Here is a 17,455-nt window from a genome sequence, read left to right as displayed (position 1 = left end):
TATTTGCAATACTTCCGTGAGTCCTTTAAAAAAATACTTTAAATAGGGCTATGTGAATTACAGAAGTTTAGCATGCTTTTTTCCTGTCTGATGAAAGCCAGCGCCAATAATTCGTTGTTTCAATTATTACTGTAGTTTTTATTAAAAACGGAAATTCATTAATTTAAAAGTTTGCTTTCTAACTGGTTCAGTTAGACTTAAACTAAAAAAAAAAGTATTTTCTTGCGATAGGCACTCCGCAACGATGGACTTTTTGATAATGGTTTGTGTAGGCTATTTGGTTTAGGTCTAGGTTTGCACACTGTCTTGGATCTATTATTTGAGGGCAGGATTGCGTGGTGACATCGGTTCAATTACGAGTCCATTATACAGCATGATTTACTGCACGTTAATAATGGGTTGTGTTTGAATTGTATTTTTTGTTCCACACTTCTGCACTTGGTTAGCCTACCTTTGATAGGACTGTTCTTGCTAGAGCCAAAATATAGAACGATCCTTGAAAATAAGACACTTTCCTGGGAAAAATGGGACTTCAGCACCCTTACTGGGGACTAAGACAGGGCTACATGAAATACAGCTAGGGATACAGCCACTCCGATCCATAGTTTAACGGTGTCACTGTTTTTGTACAGCAGCGAGCCAAAAGGAATACTCCGCATTATTGGTATGCAAAAGCATAATGCAAAGAGGTGTTTCCCGCATCATGGCGCAAATTAATTCTTTAGCCAATCAGCACAACTCCTTTCACGGGCCCTTATGTTAATTCCGGCTCTGGTTGTGAGAATAAAAAATATATTAAGTAAATGAAAAAAAAAAATTAAGTAAATGAAATATGTGCATAGGGCAGCATAGTGTCTCTGTGGTTAGCACTGTTGCCTCACAGCAAGAAACGTCGCTGGTTCCCAGCTGGGTCAGTTGGCATTTCTGTGTGGAGTTTGCATGTTCTCCCTGTGCTAGCGTAGGTTTCCTCCTGATGCTCCAGTTACCCCCACAGTCCAAACACATGCGCTATAGGTGAATTGAATAAACTAAATTATGGATGCACTGATACCAGTATCAGGTATCGGGTCGATACTTTGTTAAAATACTCATACTCATATCGTACATGAAATGCTGATACCACGCACCGATACCACTCAACTATTTCACTACATGAATGTGATTTGTTGTCCTACCTGACTTCAATGTCTTGATTTATTAATTAATGTAATAAATATTAATAGCTTAGTGCTAAACAATCCGTTTTTAAACACATCATGTAAGCCTACTTTTTGATTACCTGACCTGCATATTAATGGCAGGACTCGTGAATTTAATGAAGAACCGTGCATAACATGCACCCCAAAAAGTTTTATGCATCCCCAATATGCAATATCAAGAGAGTGACTCCACAAGATAACGTAAACTGCACACTCTTGATTATGTAATGTGTGAAGTCATAGATGCGTGTCAGCGGTCTATTGATTTACAGGGTTATCAACAGTGTGTGTATATTTTTGGCTTGGAATAGCCATCTGTTAAAGATTTTTGTGTTCCACCTTGCTACAGGCAAAAAATAAAACCTTCTTTCAAATTAATTGCACTTTCATTGAACCCAAATCTAAGAAGTATCGGAATCGATGAGTACACAAATGAAAATACTCGTACCTGTATCAGTTTGTAAAAAGTAGTGTCGGTGGTATCATCCCTAAACTAAATTGACCATAGAGTATGAGTGTGTGAATGAGAGTGTATGGGTGTTTTTCCCTGTACCGGTTTGCGGCTGGAAGGGCATTCGCTGCATAAAACATATGCTGCAATAGTTAGCGGTTCATTCCACTGTGGCAACCTCTGAAATGGAGACTAAGCCGAAGAAAAATAAATGAATGAAATATATGTGCATAATAATTGACAATTAAGTTGTCAATTTAACAGTTTCAAGTTACAACATTTTTTGAGCTGAAACTTCACACACACTCTCTATGGACATCAGAGACTTATTTTACATCTTGTTAAAATGGACAAAAAAGCTATGTTTCTAAAAATAATTACTATATAAATATTCTGGCAGTGCCAATGGAAATCTCTGTGCTATGACTGGGTCAACAGAAGGAAAAAAAGCATCAGCGTTCAGTGCCAGATGATGACTGGAGAGTGTGTGTCTGGATGTGTGATGTTAGTGTGTTTTTGCATTATTGTAGGTTTTAATGTTTAAAATGAGTTCTAATTTGTTAGTGAATAATGGATGATTCATCTTTTTTTTTTTTCAAGGTGCCTAAAATCTAATGCATTGCAAACAAAAGCTTGCTGAAAAGACCATTGAAAGCCAGCTTGTTTCATCAGGATTCAGAGCCAATTCCTCGCATGGCACACAGATTAAAGCTTCCAGGTTTCAAGTGAAACAAACTTGTTTTGATTAAACTTATGCATTTTCAGCCATCCCTCTGCATTTGCATCATCATTGTGTTTATTTAGCAGTGCATTTGAGTGCATCATGTTACTGTAGTAACTCATAAATGTGTATTTCTGTGTGCTGCCACAGAGGGCACACTATCTTTTTTGCAGATGAACTCTTTTTAAAGGGCACTTATGATGAAAGTCATCTTTTGTAAACTGTTTGGACAGAACTGTGTGTAGGTATAGTGTGTCCACAGTCATATTGGGTTGAGATAAACACAGTAAGTCTCTCTTTTTTTAATTTTCTGATTGGAAAATAGAATCCAAATCCCTCCTATTTTGAGGCCGACCTCAACATGACCTAGGAGTGCAGTTTCCCCGCCCACCGAATTGATTGACAGCCGTGTATTAACATGTCTCCATAGTAATGTGTACAATCATATCAACAAGACCGAAAGTGCGCAAAGCAACTGGGATTAAAAGATCTGTTCAGCTCTCTGTGATCATCAATCATCATCAAATGTGATCAAGAATGAGTTTTACAAGTTTAAAATGTTTTTAAAACACTGCATGTTTGTAATGAACTACAGCGATTTTTCCATCTTTACTTTATCACCACAGCCTCATGTCTGTACAATTATAAAATAAGACGCTTCAATTCTGGTTTGTGGACGTTAAATCAGAGGACGATTTTTTTGTACATTAACATAACGGATATCCATACAGCAGTGGATATTAACATGTATCCTGTCACATTTGCCGTGCAAAGAAGTGCAAATTTAAACGTGTGCAATGTGTGTGTGCGTAAACTTTGTAACAACGTTGTGTGTGACTCATCATTGCAGAAAGGCTTGAAATAACTCAACAACAAACACATCAAATAATCATTAGGAAAGTTCTTACTGTAGTATTTCTCACAAACGTTTTGTGAGATCTGCTTCCTTCATGTCTGTCACTGTGCTGTTTATCTGACGAAGAAGGAGACACACTGATGACACGGGGAAACGGTGGGCGGGGAGAACCAGTATTAAAGGTACAGGTAACAAAAACAGCTTCACTGTGCTCAGAGCAGAATATCCAATATTCTGAAAGGTATAATGAATAATCTGATGGGTGTTTTGAGCTGAAACTGTACACACACACATTCTGGAGACACAAAAGTCTTATCTTAAATCTTGAAAAAGGAGTAAAATAGGTGCCCTTTAATGTTCTCTTTGAGGACCGTGGGATCAAAGCATTTCCTGTAAAGCCATTTGGTTAAACTTTATTTTAATAGTGCCTTTTTAGATATTATGTAGGCTATAAGTAACTGTAATCACTCATCAACTTGGAGTGATTAGAGTATTAGTAGACAGTCTGCTATAAACTTGTCAGCTTGTTCCACGAAGGCTAACCCTGATATAACATCTTATCTTCATTTTCTTAAAAGCAAAAATAACATAGCATATACTTTCCCAGTTATTTATTCATTCATTCATTTTCTTTTCAGCTTAGTCCCTTTATTAATGAGGGGTCGCCACAGCGGAATGAACCGCCAACTTATCCAGCATATGTTTTACACAGTGGATGCCCTTTCAGCTGCAGCACATCACTGGGAAACACCTATGCACTCTAATTCACACACATACACTATGGACAATTTAGCTTACCCAATTCACCTATAGCGCACATATTTGGACTTGTGGGGGAAACCGGAGCACCCGGAGGAAACCCACGCAAACACGGGGAGAACATGCAAACTCTACACAGAAATGCCAGCTGACCTAGCCAAGACCCGAACCAGCGACCTGCTTGCTGTGAGGTGACCGTGCTACCCACTGTGCCACCGTGACACCTACTTTCACATTACTTTACTTAAAAGGTTACTAAATAACACATTTGGTTACTTTAAAAAACACAAGTTAATATTGTCATATATTACCTTAAAAGTAACTTTACCAAGCACCAACTAATACTAATAATATGCCAGTGAGGGTTAGTGTAACATGTAGTTACTATAGTAGTTTGCCATGTAATTATGGCATACTGTAATTCATTCATTTTCCTTCGGCTTAGTCCCTTTATTCATGAATGAACCGCCAACTTATCCAGCATATGTTTTACTCAGCGAATGTCCCTCCAGCTCCAACCCAGTACTGTGAAACCTCGATACACACTCATTCACGCACACACACTACCGCAATTTAGCTTATTCGATTCACCACTAGTGCATGTGTTTGGACTGTGGGGGAAACCGGAGCACCCGGAAGAAACCCACGTCAACATGGGGAGAACATGCAAACTCCACACAGAAATGCCAACTGACCCAGCCGGGACTCGAACCAGTGACTGTGACTTGCTGTGAAACTTGCACTGATCCACCGTGTCACCCACATACTGTAATAGTCAACCAAATATTTAGCAAGGACCATCAAAACCATCACAAATGTTATTAATCAGAGTTATATTAACCATCAGAAATTTTATTAATTATATAAATTGAAACATGCTTCACATCTGTCAAGCAAACAGCCGAACCTCGAACATTTAATTTCTCACACTTGTTTTGTGTCTAAAACTCACACATAAACATACCTTAAAATACCTGACAACTTGAGTCTTGTTGATGAAAACCAGTCTCAGCTTGTTTTAGGTTTTAGAGCGCTGGGGGCCTCGAATTTGATCTTATTTAGGTCTGTGTTCTGTATTGTATGTGAAGTATGTGCTCTGCTGAAGGGTGGTGCATGGTTTTCATCTTCATTTTCTCTTTTCACCTCCACAGGTACTGTAATGAATTCATCTTCCATCTCATCTATAAATCAGTACTTCAGTGACACAGTACTGGCTAATCCTCAGGCAGGTGGTCACCAAACACTCAACAAGCTAGTCAATCATTGAGCTGCTTGTCATCTAGCAAAGTCCACCCCATTCCAGCCAAAGATGGTGTACACTCTTAAAAATAAGGGTTCTTTATTGATATTGATGATTCCATGAAGAACCTTTTAATTCCACAAAACTATCTTCACACAATGAAAAATGCAACTTAGGCTCATTCTGAAAATGTGCCCCTATATACATTTCTGGAGATTGTGAATTATATAGCCAGAAGTACGTATGGCTGCATTTCGTTTTTTTTTTTTTAATTAACGCTAGGAGGCGGTATGACATTGTTCCTTTTCGCACTGACCACTTATCTCCGTATGGACGACTTCCCTGCTGTTACCAGTTTGTCCAGTAGCTCGCCCTGTACGTCGGCGGACTTGAGATACATAGAGTAGTTTGAGTCCGGTGAAGAACAGTTCCAGAAAATGGGTGGGACAAAAGCAAATGCCAAAAAATCAAATAATCAAGTAAATAACAGGGTGAGAATGTGGTAAAATCAGAAAACGTGGTAAAAAATCAGGCAAGGGCTTTTCTGTTTCTGGATTTCTTTTGAAAACACTGTCGGTTGGTTTTAGTGAAGTGGGTGGGCGGGTCAATCTGTGCTTTTGAAAATACTATTGGTTGGGTTTAGTGAAGGAGGAGGGTGGGTCAGTCCATCGGTCATTCAGTCAGTCGACAGCGGCCTCTGGTGGATTTACGTGAGAACAGCAGGCACGAATGGCACTCGTGAGAGAAATTTGAGATTTGAAAAAGCGTACACAGTGGCCTTTGGTGGATTTGAGAAAACAAAAACTGCAAAAAAACAAGAAAAACGCAGCTCCTGTGACGTATTTGGGGCTCTCCATACATCTATAAAGGGGTACATTTTTAGAATGAGCCAGGGTTGGAAAAATGCGTATTTTGAAGAACTGTTCATCTTTAGCATCACTGAAAAAAAAACATCTTTTTAGTTCTTTCTTGTACTCTTATTTTGAAGAGTGTAACACATTTTATTCTGATGGTCCCTCAGTAGACTTTCTATTCACTATAAATCAACTTATTCTACTTACCATAAGAGTGTACTAATGCTCTACTATACTCAGGGTGTGAATTATTGGGTGGTTTGGGAGATTGATCCCCTAATTAACGCTTGATGTTAAAACAATTTGTATTAGGGGTCGGTCCTTTAAAACTGAGAAATATTTCACTCTGATATGTATTTTAAATTATAATGTTAATAATTAAAATAATAGATAATATAAATATACATTTAACCACCCCTAAAACCATTGTGAAAGCATAATTGTGCCAATCAGTCTATTCTTAGGAAAAGTCTAAAATTGGATGTTCTAGAGCACTGATAGACATCGTGTTCACAAGACTTTGTTTACTTGTAAAATAGTTGTTTGTATCTACATTTAGTGTGAAAGTAAAGTCAAAATAGATGAATAATAATGTTTGTAGTTTGACCTACATAGAATACTAGAATACACTAAATATCCCTCAAAACACTGAAAACTTAAATACGTTTAATTAATAAACTAGAGGTAATTAAAAATAAATGCATAAATGACTGAAGCATGTACTATGCATACTTCCTGAAAAAAAGTTGACCCCCCTGATAGTCAATGTATAATTTGCACAGACTATACCCCATCAAAATAAATTACAACCTAAGTTTCCAAAAGCTGCGGTGTTTGTGACATTAAAGGACAATTATTATACTAGGTAACTGTTAAATTACAAATACTCTACCACCAAAACAAATAATCCAAAATCACACTTCCAGACATTTGCTGTACAGTTCCCCGGCTGGCCTAACAGCTGGCCTGTGTTAAAAAAAATAATCGATATTCTCTAATCATAGTACTATTCATACGTCTCAGGGCCCATCATAAGGCCACCTGTCATGGTTACAGAGGGACAGCATAGTCTGCTTTTAGCTGAAAGACTCAGATGTGTTGTGCATAATTTAGCAGAGAAGCGAACAGGTCAATTGTGTGTGAGCTGTTTTCTGTGGCAAAGCTGTTTCATGAAATTCTGTGGTATCCTTACAACATAAATGGGTAGGATGTAAGGGCTGATGACTGAAAAAAAAAAACATGACCAAGAATATGTTTAGCATGCAAATAAAGATGTGGGCTACTTCCTAAGATGTTTTAGATCAAATTTCAGCTTACACTGTATCATATTTATACAAAATATGAAGTGGTTTAAATGTAACACAGCTTGTCTGTAGGTGTTACTAGTTTGTTTAAATGGTAAGTCACTTGAGTTAGCTTTAGTTGGTAGTTTAGCTAGCTGTGTGTTTTAGTCTAACTCTGCCTGCTAATTGGCTCCTAATGAAAAAATGTTGTTTAAAAACAGTCAAAGGTTTCCTTAAAATACAAAGGTGGATTGCACTTTATTTTACAGTAGGCCAATGTGTACTTGACATGTATTTACAGTGTACTTACCTAGAAGATACTAGGGTATAAGCCCACATAGCAAAATTTCTCTGGCCCACACAATCAGCTTTTGCTTGGCCCCACATGCTGCAGTGAATACGGTACATGACTGGACCAAACCTGGCTTCCAGACAAGGGCCAATTATGGACCATATCATGGACCAAGTCTTGGCCAAGTTGGCCAATAACTGGGCCAGATATATCCCATGTTTGGTCATTGTCTGGAAGCCAGACTTGGTGTGTTATGACTTTAGTGAAATTGATAAAACCATGAAGCATTATGCTTTAGGGGCATTAATAATGGTAACTTTCCTGTATCTTTTGCAACATACAGGAAAAAAATAGGCCCATGTCGTGTGCAGGAGTGGATTTAACCAATAATGGAGGTTAGCGGCTGCTTAGGGAAATTTGGGGGCCCCAATAAATACCTAGACGTATAAATTATACCTATAACAATATATATCATCATTTTCTCTCATATTTAGTAAAGTCTAGAGTTTAATTATAATTACGTCTCGGCAAATTTGTCCCCCTCCCCCAATAATGGCGCAGTTCAGGAGTCAAATCAGTTGAAGATTTAGTTTTAAAAATTAAACAATTTTTTAAATATATTTAGTTGTTTTCTTTGTCTTTTCTTTTTTTTTTTTAGAAAAGAAGATTGAATTAAGAAAAAGTCAGCAAACCAAATTAGCAAACAAATAAATAAATAAATAATTACAAAAGGTGTATATTAGGACTTTTGGGCCCCAAGGCTTGAATTGCTTAGGGCCCCCAAATCTCTAAATCTGCCCCTGCATGTGTGCCACCTTAAAGACAGTGCCACCTCTGCCAAACTCGATCCATGTTTGGCCCACATTTTTTATGCCAATGCCGGGTGAATGCCTGTGCCAGCTTAATGCCAAATCTGGGCCAGAATTTTTTGCTACCTGGTAGGTAACTCGTGAGTTAAGTTTATAGATCCAGGGATAACTGGTAGTTTTATCTACGTTTAATTAAGTATAGCAATATGGGAAACATCTAAATTTGATCTAGGCTAGTACAATACAGTATAATACAGAAATAATCAGACTATACAACAAAATGTTATCTGTAAAATGCTAGAAATAGTAATGTCAGAACAGAAGCTCGTCTATGTCATAACCTCCTGCGAGTGTTTTTCCTGGGGGGAGAGATAGAGAGAGATATGTGTGTGTGTGTGCGGGCGCGTGTGTCTGTGTGTGTGATAGATAAAAAGAGAGACATGCTGCGGGCTGATTTGTTGTAGGCTACACTTCTAAAGAAACTTCAGCTCGTATGACCCAAGAAGCTCGCATCACGTTATAGTTAGATCCATGCGCGGCTTTGCTCGAGCTGGCAACACGGAGGCTTTTATCCTGATTAAGTAACGGCAGGACAAAAGAGCGATGGGCGGCCATACAGCACCTTACAGCCGGCATTTGAGCATGGAGTCAAGGGTAATGTAACGATAAAAGGACCGGACACCGGCTGGCTGTTTATTTAGAAGTGTCGTCGAGCAGAAAGGAAACATCTCCTTCCCGGAACAGAGCTCGTGCCGGATGACACAGACCGCAATGCGAATGTCAAGCGAAGAGCAGCTTAAACCAGCACAACTGCATTTAACATGGGCGAAAATAAGAGGAATCCGCCGCCACACAGACAGCTGAATCGTGAGAATTGCTCTCTGTTCTTGTTCTGGGGTAAAAACCCGCTGTGAGACACTGCGATCTGGCTGTTTTCGAGTCGGTCTACTAATCTACAGCATTGCATCTTCATATGAGACCGCGCACGCGATAATCTGACCGATGAATTATGCACGGCGGAGCATGAATAATAAACCGAGGGGTGACGCTAAGTTTCTGAGACCGGCCGGTGCACGACTGTGTCCCACATGACCTACTTTCTACAGCTTTAATGCAGGAGAGATGCAGCCGTAGTGAAAGACCTTCAGCACTACAGCAAAACAAGCGCTCTGTTTGCTCACATGAGTGACCGAAGTCGTGTGGACCTCAGGTGACATGATCGTCACGGTCAGATCCTTTACCTGGAAGACTTAAAGATTGATCATTGTTTTACCGTTTAAAACGAATCTACCACGACGACAACTTTGATTTAAAGAAAAGGGGACAGTGGAGCCATTTGACCTTTGCACTTGAAAAAATACTGGATTATTTATTTCTGCTGAAATTCAGTTGCTGAATATTGGGATTAATATTAAGCCATGGGATTTGCCTTTGCCATCTGAAATCTGCACATGAACTCCATAAAGGATTATTAAAATGACAACTGTGACTCTGTGATGTCACTGTTTGCTACTCTAACATTCTTCAAGCAATAAAAATGACTACCTACAACATTGTTGTGCTGAATATAGATGTCATCAGTTCGATGAATCAAAGTCAACAATGATTCTAAGCTCAGGAGATCTTTTTATTGTTAATCAGTGAATTTATTTTTCAGTCCAGTCATGTGGTCACTGCCATTAGTACGTCACACTGACGTTCCAGTAAGAGTGACTGAGAGCTTCATTCTGTCTGGTTATCGCTTCCCCAACTACAGCCTACGGCAGTGCCTAGCATCTGCTTTTCGTCCCACCAACGAGACTGGGAACTTCTGGACGCACTTCCTCCCTATCTTTGTGTTCGCCTTCCACTTTATGGAAGTGTTCACGTGGGAGAAAGTGCCAGAACCTAGCAATCCTTTTTTCTACCCCTTCTGGAACTACTTCCTGGGGGTGTTGTACCTGCTGTTAGCCAGCAGCCTGGCTCATCTTCTTAACTCCATGTCACTCATCATTAGAGAAATTTGTTTTTTTGTGGACTACGGGACTATTAGTGCATATACAGTAGGTTCCTCACTGGCGTATTTCTACTACATCCATCCTCAAGCCGGCATACCAGAGAATGGACCTTGTGCTCACAACTCTTCTGAAAGAAAGAGCCTGAATGCCGATGAACAGATTTGGCCCTCGGAATCTTCTCCTACACAGTTCCAGCTGTTCTTTGAAAGCCTCTACATCCCATCCTCCTGTCTGGTTGCTATCATTTGCGTCCTCACCTGCTGCAATACAAGACAGCGTTGGAGAAAATACCGCTATGCTGTCCGTACCCTGGTCTTCCTCCTGCCTTTTTTCGTCTCCTCCACTCCTGTTTTCTACCGCCTTCTGAGTCCCTCTTCAAACTCGACACCGTCCTCCTCCCCTCATCTGTCCTCTACCATGGCTGCCTTCTTCTACCGCCACTGCTTTTGGCTGGTGGTATCTGCTGTCTTCAATATTAGCAAGATCCCAGAGCGTGTTTCTCCGGGGAACTTTGATATCTGGGGTCACAGTCATCAATGGTTCCACTGCTGCACCTTCCTGTCAATTCTGGATGAGCTGCATATGATCAAAGTGGAGATACGAGCCCTGCTTCTCAACCCAATGCTGTTACTACCACCTTCCACACCACCCAGGCTCCCGGGACCAACATTCTGGTCCACTTATGGGATCATGGTGCTCCTGCAGGGGTGCATAGCAAGCATTATAGCTTGGTTTGGCTGGCAAGCATATCAGATCTACGCCCCAGAGCAAAAAAAGCTGAAGTGCTGTTAGGAGGCACCAAGCTTTTGCTTTTTTGAACATTGTTATAATAATGTGGACTTCTGCAGTAGGAACTCAATCATTTTAAAGGGATGGGTCCACCAAAAATGAAAACAAATGTTATTTACTCATCCTTGTTTTTGTTTCCAAACTCGTGGCTCTTTTGTAAAACACAAAACATATTTGAATTGTTATTAATAGGACTAGTTTCATCTTCTGAAAAGGTCATTAAGGTAGAATGAAATTGATCCAGTGTAAGACCATATGGGTGGTTATGTTCAGTTTGTAAGACAAACAGTTCAAGTTTTTAATAGGGATGTCCCGATCAGGTTTTGTTTGACCTCGAGTTCAAGTCAGAGACATTTGATTTTGAGGATCTACCAACATCGAAACCCGATCCGATACTTAATACATAAAAAGAAACAGATCCAGGATGTCCCTTATTTTTTATAAATATTTTTTTTTTTAATGTAATTCACCTTATTTTAACATTTAACAACTCTGTTAACAAACAGAGCACTTCTGTGGGGTAGCTTGAACAATCAATCAATAAATAACATAAATTCTTCGCTTTTGGACTTTAGTGCAACAGTAAATCTAAAAAAAATCTAATATAAAACAAATAGCACCTCAATTTAAAATACACGACAGGCAATCCCAAGTTTACATATCTCAAAGTTTGCTATGGCAATGTTGTCGTCATCCACTTTATAATACCTCCAGGCTATAGACATACTCGTATTTTCCGCTTCAAGCTGCTTCCATGTTCTACTTTGGCATTTATATTGGCATTTAACCAATAGCGTCTCTGCAATATAGCGATGTCATGCCCACGCATTGCTGTTTCTGTGTGGTCAAGAAAGAGGTTTAACTCTGTGCCACCACATAACTATAGCTGTGTCGAAAAATTATGAGAATGTTTAAATATACATATATATCCTGATCGGGAGGTAACGTCCGATTCCGATCGAGTCTGAAACCACGAGATCGGGCCAGATTTTCAATCACGTGATCGGATCTGGACATCCCTAGTTTTAAAGCCATTATTTCATCTAAAGTGAACTAATCAAAAAAAAAAAAAAAACTGTGATCAGATCGCAACAAAATGTTCCTAAAATGTCTTATTTTGCATTCTGCAGAGGAAAGAAACTTTCAGTGTGTTATGGTCACAGATAAGAGAAGTTCTCAATAGGCATTACTTGATGAAAAATGTGAATGTTTTAGCAAGTTTCATTGTAAGGATTGCAGAGGGAGTCTGTTATTTTTATGTGGGGTGGTCAAAGTCCTAGCTAGCTGTAATCAGCAAGCCGACTCGTCCACATTTGCTCCCCAGGGACTGTATTGTTGAACTTATTTTTAGTTCCAGAATGTTCTCAACAGTCTTCTCAAGAGAAATCTTAAAAAGATGCATTAATGAGCTTTTACTAGAGCACCTTGCATTTGATCACTCTTCATTATTAGAATTCTCTTTGTCGTAGCTGTCATTGTCTCGCTTTTTCTCTCATCTGCTGCTCACATTTCCTCCCTCGTTTTAACAAACCCTTTAAACAGGAAGTGAAGTGCATACGAACACAAATAGATTCAGCCAAAGCGTTTGAGGCAAAGGGAAATGAGAGGGGTGGGGATTCGAGCTGCTTTATCACACTGTAATGCTAAACAACAAAACATTTCACAGATTATTATATTTTCATGGGATACTATTATTAATATCAGTTGTAGACTTTTAATAATGCCACAACATGGGTAGTAATTGTGTTCTAATCTACTGTAACTATGCATTGCTTTGATTGTATACAGTTTTCTATGACTTGACATTTGGTTAAAGGTCTTGGTGGGGGAACTGAAAGCAAAACGAAGCCATATCGTTGTTGAAGAACATATCAGCAAGTACTGTTTTTACTGTAAAGGCCAGTTTTAAAGACACAGGTTAACTGTAGTCATGGGCTACACAGAATTGTCTGGTAAATCTTCATTATTAATACTTTAGTTCAGGGGCAGGTCTAGAAAGTGCTACTAGCTGCTGGCTGTATTCAAATGTTGTATTGTTTACAGCCTTGACTTGTCACAGTTTTTTCTACTGGCTGGTTGAATTTGGTTCAACCAATCAGAGGCTTTCAGTAAGCGGTGCTCCTGTAAGAGAGTGTTTTAAGTGCTTTAGTAAAACTCTTGTTGACAAAACATAAAGATTATTTAGTCTAAGAGTATGGTGTAGTTGAACAACATTTGTGAAATCCTGTGTGAACTTGATCCTCTGTTGATGTGAATGACAAATCGAGGTGATTAGTGAATCAGATGTTGTGGATGTCTAAAAAGATGTTATGTCTTTGTTGTTCTGTCCTCATGTTTCAAAGTCAGGCAGGCCGAATAGTTGCAATAGGTGCAAGGACATGTTCTAGTGTTTTTTTTTGTTTTTTTTTTAATATGTATTTCATCATTCACAGGGAATCATTCATTATTCGACAATAATCTTTGCGTTTTTAAAGCCTCATACACTTTGTATCATGTAATGACACACAGCATTTGTTACATTGCACTGTGTTGCACAAGCGTACTGTTAAAATCTAGAAAGAGTATATAATTTGCACAATTTACATAACGTTTCTGAGCTAATCTGTGATTTTGATAGGGACCCAATGTACATTTTTGTCCTGTTTTAAAATATTGAATCCGTTGTCCTACCTTGTCAGATTGTCCTACCTCCCATTCAAAAAGCAGGTAGCACATTTTAATGACGCAATATGCTACCCATAAGATTTTGCTATCAGTGTAATTTTTAATGGGGAGTAGTGTGATATGAAGCTGTAATACCTAACAAACCTAATCCCTAACCCTAACCTCAGAACCATTTAAATACTGTGTTGGTAGCGTAATCTGATGAGTAGGATAAAATGTCAAAACACCGGCTGTCCATAATATTGCACAAATCTTTAGAAAAATGTAAAGGTTTCAGCAATTTTGATAGCATTGTTGGACCAACCATATCATTTATTTATTATCGTGCAGGTCTAATTGCTATCATATTGCTGTTCTTATGCTGTTCTAACACCTCACACATATATATATTATACTTTACAATACAAATGTACAGTACTACTTCAGTCTCACAGAAACATAACTAATTTACATTTTGATGATTTAGTGGCTAAATTGTAAACATTCTTACAATATTAATACTTCTTATCTCATTTAAGAAAATGTGCAGTTTTTATGAAATTAATAAAAATTATTAATGTAAAATAGTTATTCAGTTGCTGTAAGATTGTGTTGGACTAGGCCAGGGGTGTCCAAACTCGGTCCTGGAGGGCCAGTGTCCTGCATAGTTTATTTCCAACTTTCTTCAACACACCTGCCTGGATGTTTCTAGTATACCTAGGAAGAGCTTGATTAGCTGGTTCAAGCGTGTCTTCTTGGGGTTGGAACTAAACTGTGCAGGACACCGGCCCTCCAGGACTATCTTTGGGCACCCGTGGACTAGACATCAAAAATATTCACTCTGAAGAAAATACCAAAATATAAATCTTAAATACTATATGTTTGAAACTGGTTGAGTAGAGATTCTAGTTCTAGAAGAGTTTGTCTAGAACAGTTGTAGTTCTCAGGGGAGAAGACCGATCTTAATGCACTGGAAATTATGCTGTACATGTATGCCCACTGCTGTAGTGTGAGTTAATAACCATGGTTTACTTTCGTAGATCATTATAATATATCTTATTTATTATAAGATATGGTCTTAAACATAAATCTTTAGGATATATATATATATATATATATATATATATATATATATATATATATATATATATATATATATATATATATTATTATTATTATTATTATTATCATTATTGTTCTGCTTCAATTATCTTTCAAACTGTATCAAAGATGACAATAGAGATCAATAAATATAAATGATGAATCAACTCTGCCTCTTTTGTAATAAAAGAATATGTACATGTGTGCTGTTTAAAAAAAGTGCATGTTTTTTATGTAGTAAGTGTAAGTACAGTATAAATCACAAATAGAAATGTGCTTTGAGTTAAACATTAAGCTGAAAAATCCTTTAGTAGAAGGTTATCCTCCACATTTGCAGGTCTGCAGGTGTGAATTTGCCTGTATTTGCATTTACATATCCGTGTGTATTTGTGTGTGTGACTAATGCTGAGTAACAGGAGCAGCTGGGACTCTTATGTCATAGAACACCCCTCCCCCACCTCTCCTTTCCCTACTGTATGTCTGACCAGATTTGTGCTTTATATAATGAATCAGCAAGGCACTAAACACATGAATGTATCCTGGATATGCAGCAGTGACGTCAGACTGTCAGAGAGAGCTGTACAGATACCTTGAGTGTGGCAGTGAAGTGAAGTAAGGGATATATTTTCCATTGCTTTCTTCCTTGGCTGATTTCCAGCACACTGCAGACATTAACCACAGCACCTCATACTAGACGTGTCCACTTGATGGAGACATACAGCGCTTTGTGTGCCATTGCCCTTGGAACACTTAGTTCATGGGGGAAATCCTCTGTGGTTCTTTGCACCTTGTTGTTAAAGCATACATGTCATGACATGATGGTTACTATACTGTTAGTAGCCAAGTTTAAATTACAAACAAATGTTGATGATGAATAAAAATGTTTTTAACAATACATTAAAATGTATTCAGTAAGATGCAATTAATAGATAAAAAGTATTAATTATTATTATAATAGTATTAGCTATTATTATTATGTGATTCTTTGCTGTATATTTTTTTTTCTCCCCCAGAGCAATTTCTGTGCAGAGGTGACAATTTAATGTGCAAAGTGGCACAGAGGTATTCAGTGATTTAAAAATAAAATTAATATTTATTTCTATATCACCTTTGACCATGTCGATTGTACCAAAGCAGCTTAACATAGGTGAAAAAAGAGAATAAAAGCCACAACATTTCAGATTGTGGAAAATTCCAGCAAATCAGGCAGACATGAGCAACATAGGCTCATTCTGAAAACGTACCCCTTTATATATTTCTGGAGATCGGGAATTATGTAGTCATAGGTATGTATGACTGCATTTCACCTTTAAAACGAACGCTAGGGGCGGTAGGATGTCGTTCCTTTTCGCGCTTACCAGCTGACCACTGACCTCTGTATGGACGGCTTTCCTACTGTTACCAGTTTGTCCTGTGGCTCACCGCATACATTGCCGGACTTGTGGAGTGGAGTTGTCCGCGACGATGGAGTTCGGTGAAGAATGGTTCCAGAAAGCGGGTAAGACAAAAATAAAAGCCAAAAAAATGAAATAAACAAGTAAATAACGGTGAAAATGTGGTAAAATCTGAAATCGTGGTTAGTCAGCAAGTCAGTCAATCGACAGCAGCATCTGGTGGATTTACATTAGAACAGCAGGCGCAAATGGCACTCAAGGGATATTTGAGATCTCAAAAAGCGTACACATCGGCCTGCATTTTCTGTTTAACAGACAGCAGATTTTTTCAACATGTTTCTAAACAATAGTATTAATAACTGATTTATTTTATCTTTGCCATGATGACAGTAAATAATATTTGACTAGATATTTTTCAAGACACTTCTATACAGCTTAAAGTGACATTTAAAGGCTTAACTAGGTTAATTAGATAACTAGGTAGGTTAGGGTGATTAGGAAGTTACTGTATAACAATGGGTTGTACTGTAGACTTTTGAAAAAAAAGCTTAAATGGGCTAATAATTTTGACCTTAAAATGTTTTTTAAAAGATTAAAAACTGCTTTTATTCTAGCCGAAATAAAACAAATAAGACTTTCTCCAGAATAAAAAAAATATTATAAGACATACTGTGAAAATTTCCTTGCCCTGTTAAACATAATTTGGGAAATATTTAATAAAGAAAAAAAATCAAAGGGGGCTAATAATTCTGACTTCAACTGTGGCAGCTTTTGAGGTTTCTGTCTTGTGGGGAGGGTATGATATCCCTGTCGGCCATTTTTGTGTCTGTGTGTTGATTTTACAGGTAATCAGTGATTCAGCTGTAATCATATGAAGCTCCAAGAACATGTTGTGCATTTAAACATTAGTTATGATCTCTGTGGGATCATAAAAAATGGGGGCTCGTCTGGGATACACTTACAATGATACAAACAATTTCTATTTCAAGAAGTGCTTTTATTATGAACTTTCATTAAATGGTTTTCAGAAATATTAAGCAGCACAACTGTTTCCAACATTATTAATG

At 38.1% G+C, this 17,455-nt stretch overlaps 1 protein-coding gene across 1 annotated transcript; it reads left to right on the top strand.

The window, feature by feature from the left end:
- Positions 1-8,870: 8,870 nt before the first annotated feature.
- On the top strand, positions 8,871-14,985 carry paqr9 (progestin and adipoQ receptor family member 9). Its single transcript, XM_056462292.1, has one exon. It carries the CDS (start codon positions 10,129-10,131, stop codon positions 11,251-11,253), a length of 1,125 nt encoding a protein of 374 aa, XP_056318267.1. The 5' UTR covers positions 8,871-10,128; the 3' UTR covers positions 11,254-14,985.
- Positions 14,986-17,455: the final 2,470 nt, after the last annotated feature.

Source organism: Danio aesculapii, chromosome 7 (assembly GCF_903798145.1).
Source record: "Danio aesculapii chromosome 7, fDanAes4.1, whole genome shotgun sequence".
Classification (NCBI taxonomy): domain Eukaryota; kingdom Metazoa; phylum Chordata; class Actinopteri; order Cypriniformes; family Danionidae; genus Danio; species Danio aesculapii.
The sequence above is the reverse complement of the archived record's forward strand: the minus strand, read 5'-3'. Positions and strand labels throughout refer to the sequence as shown.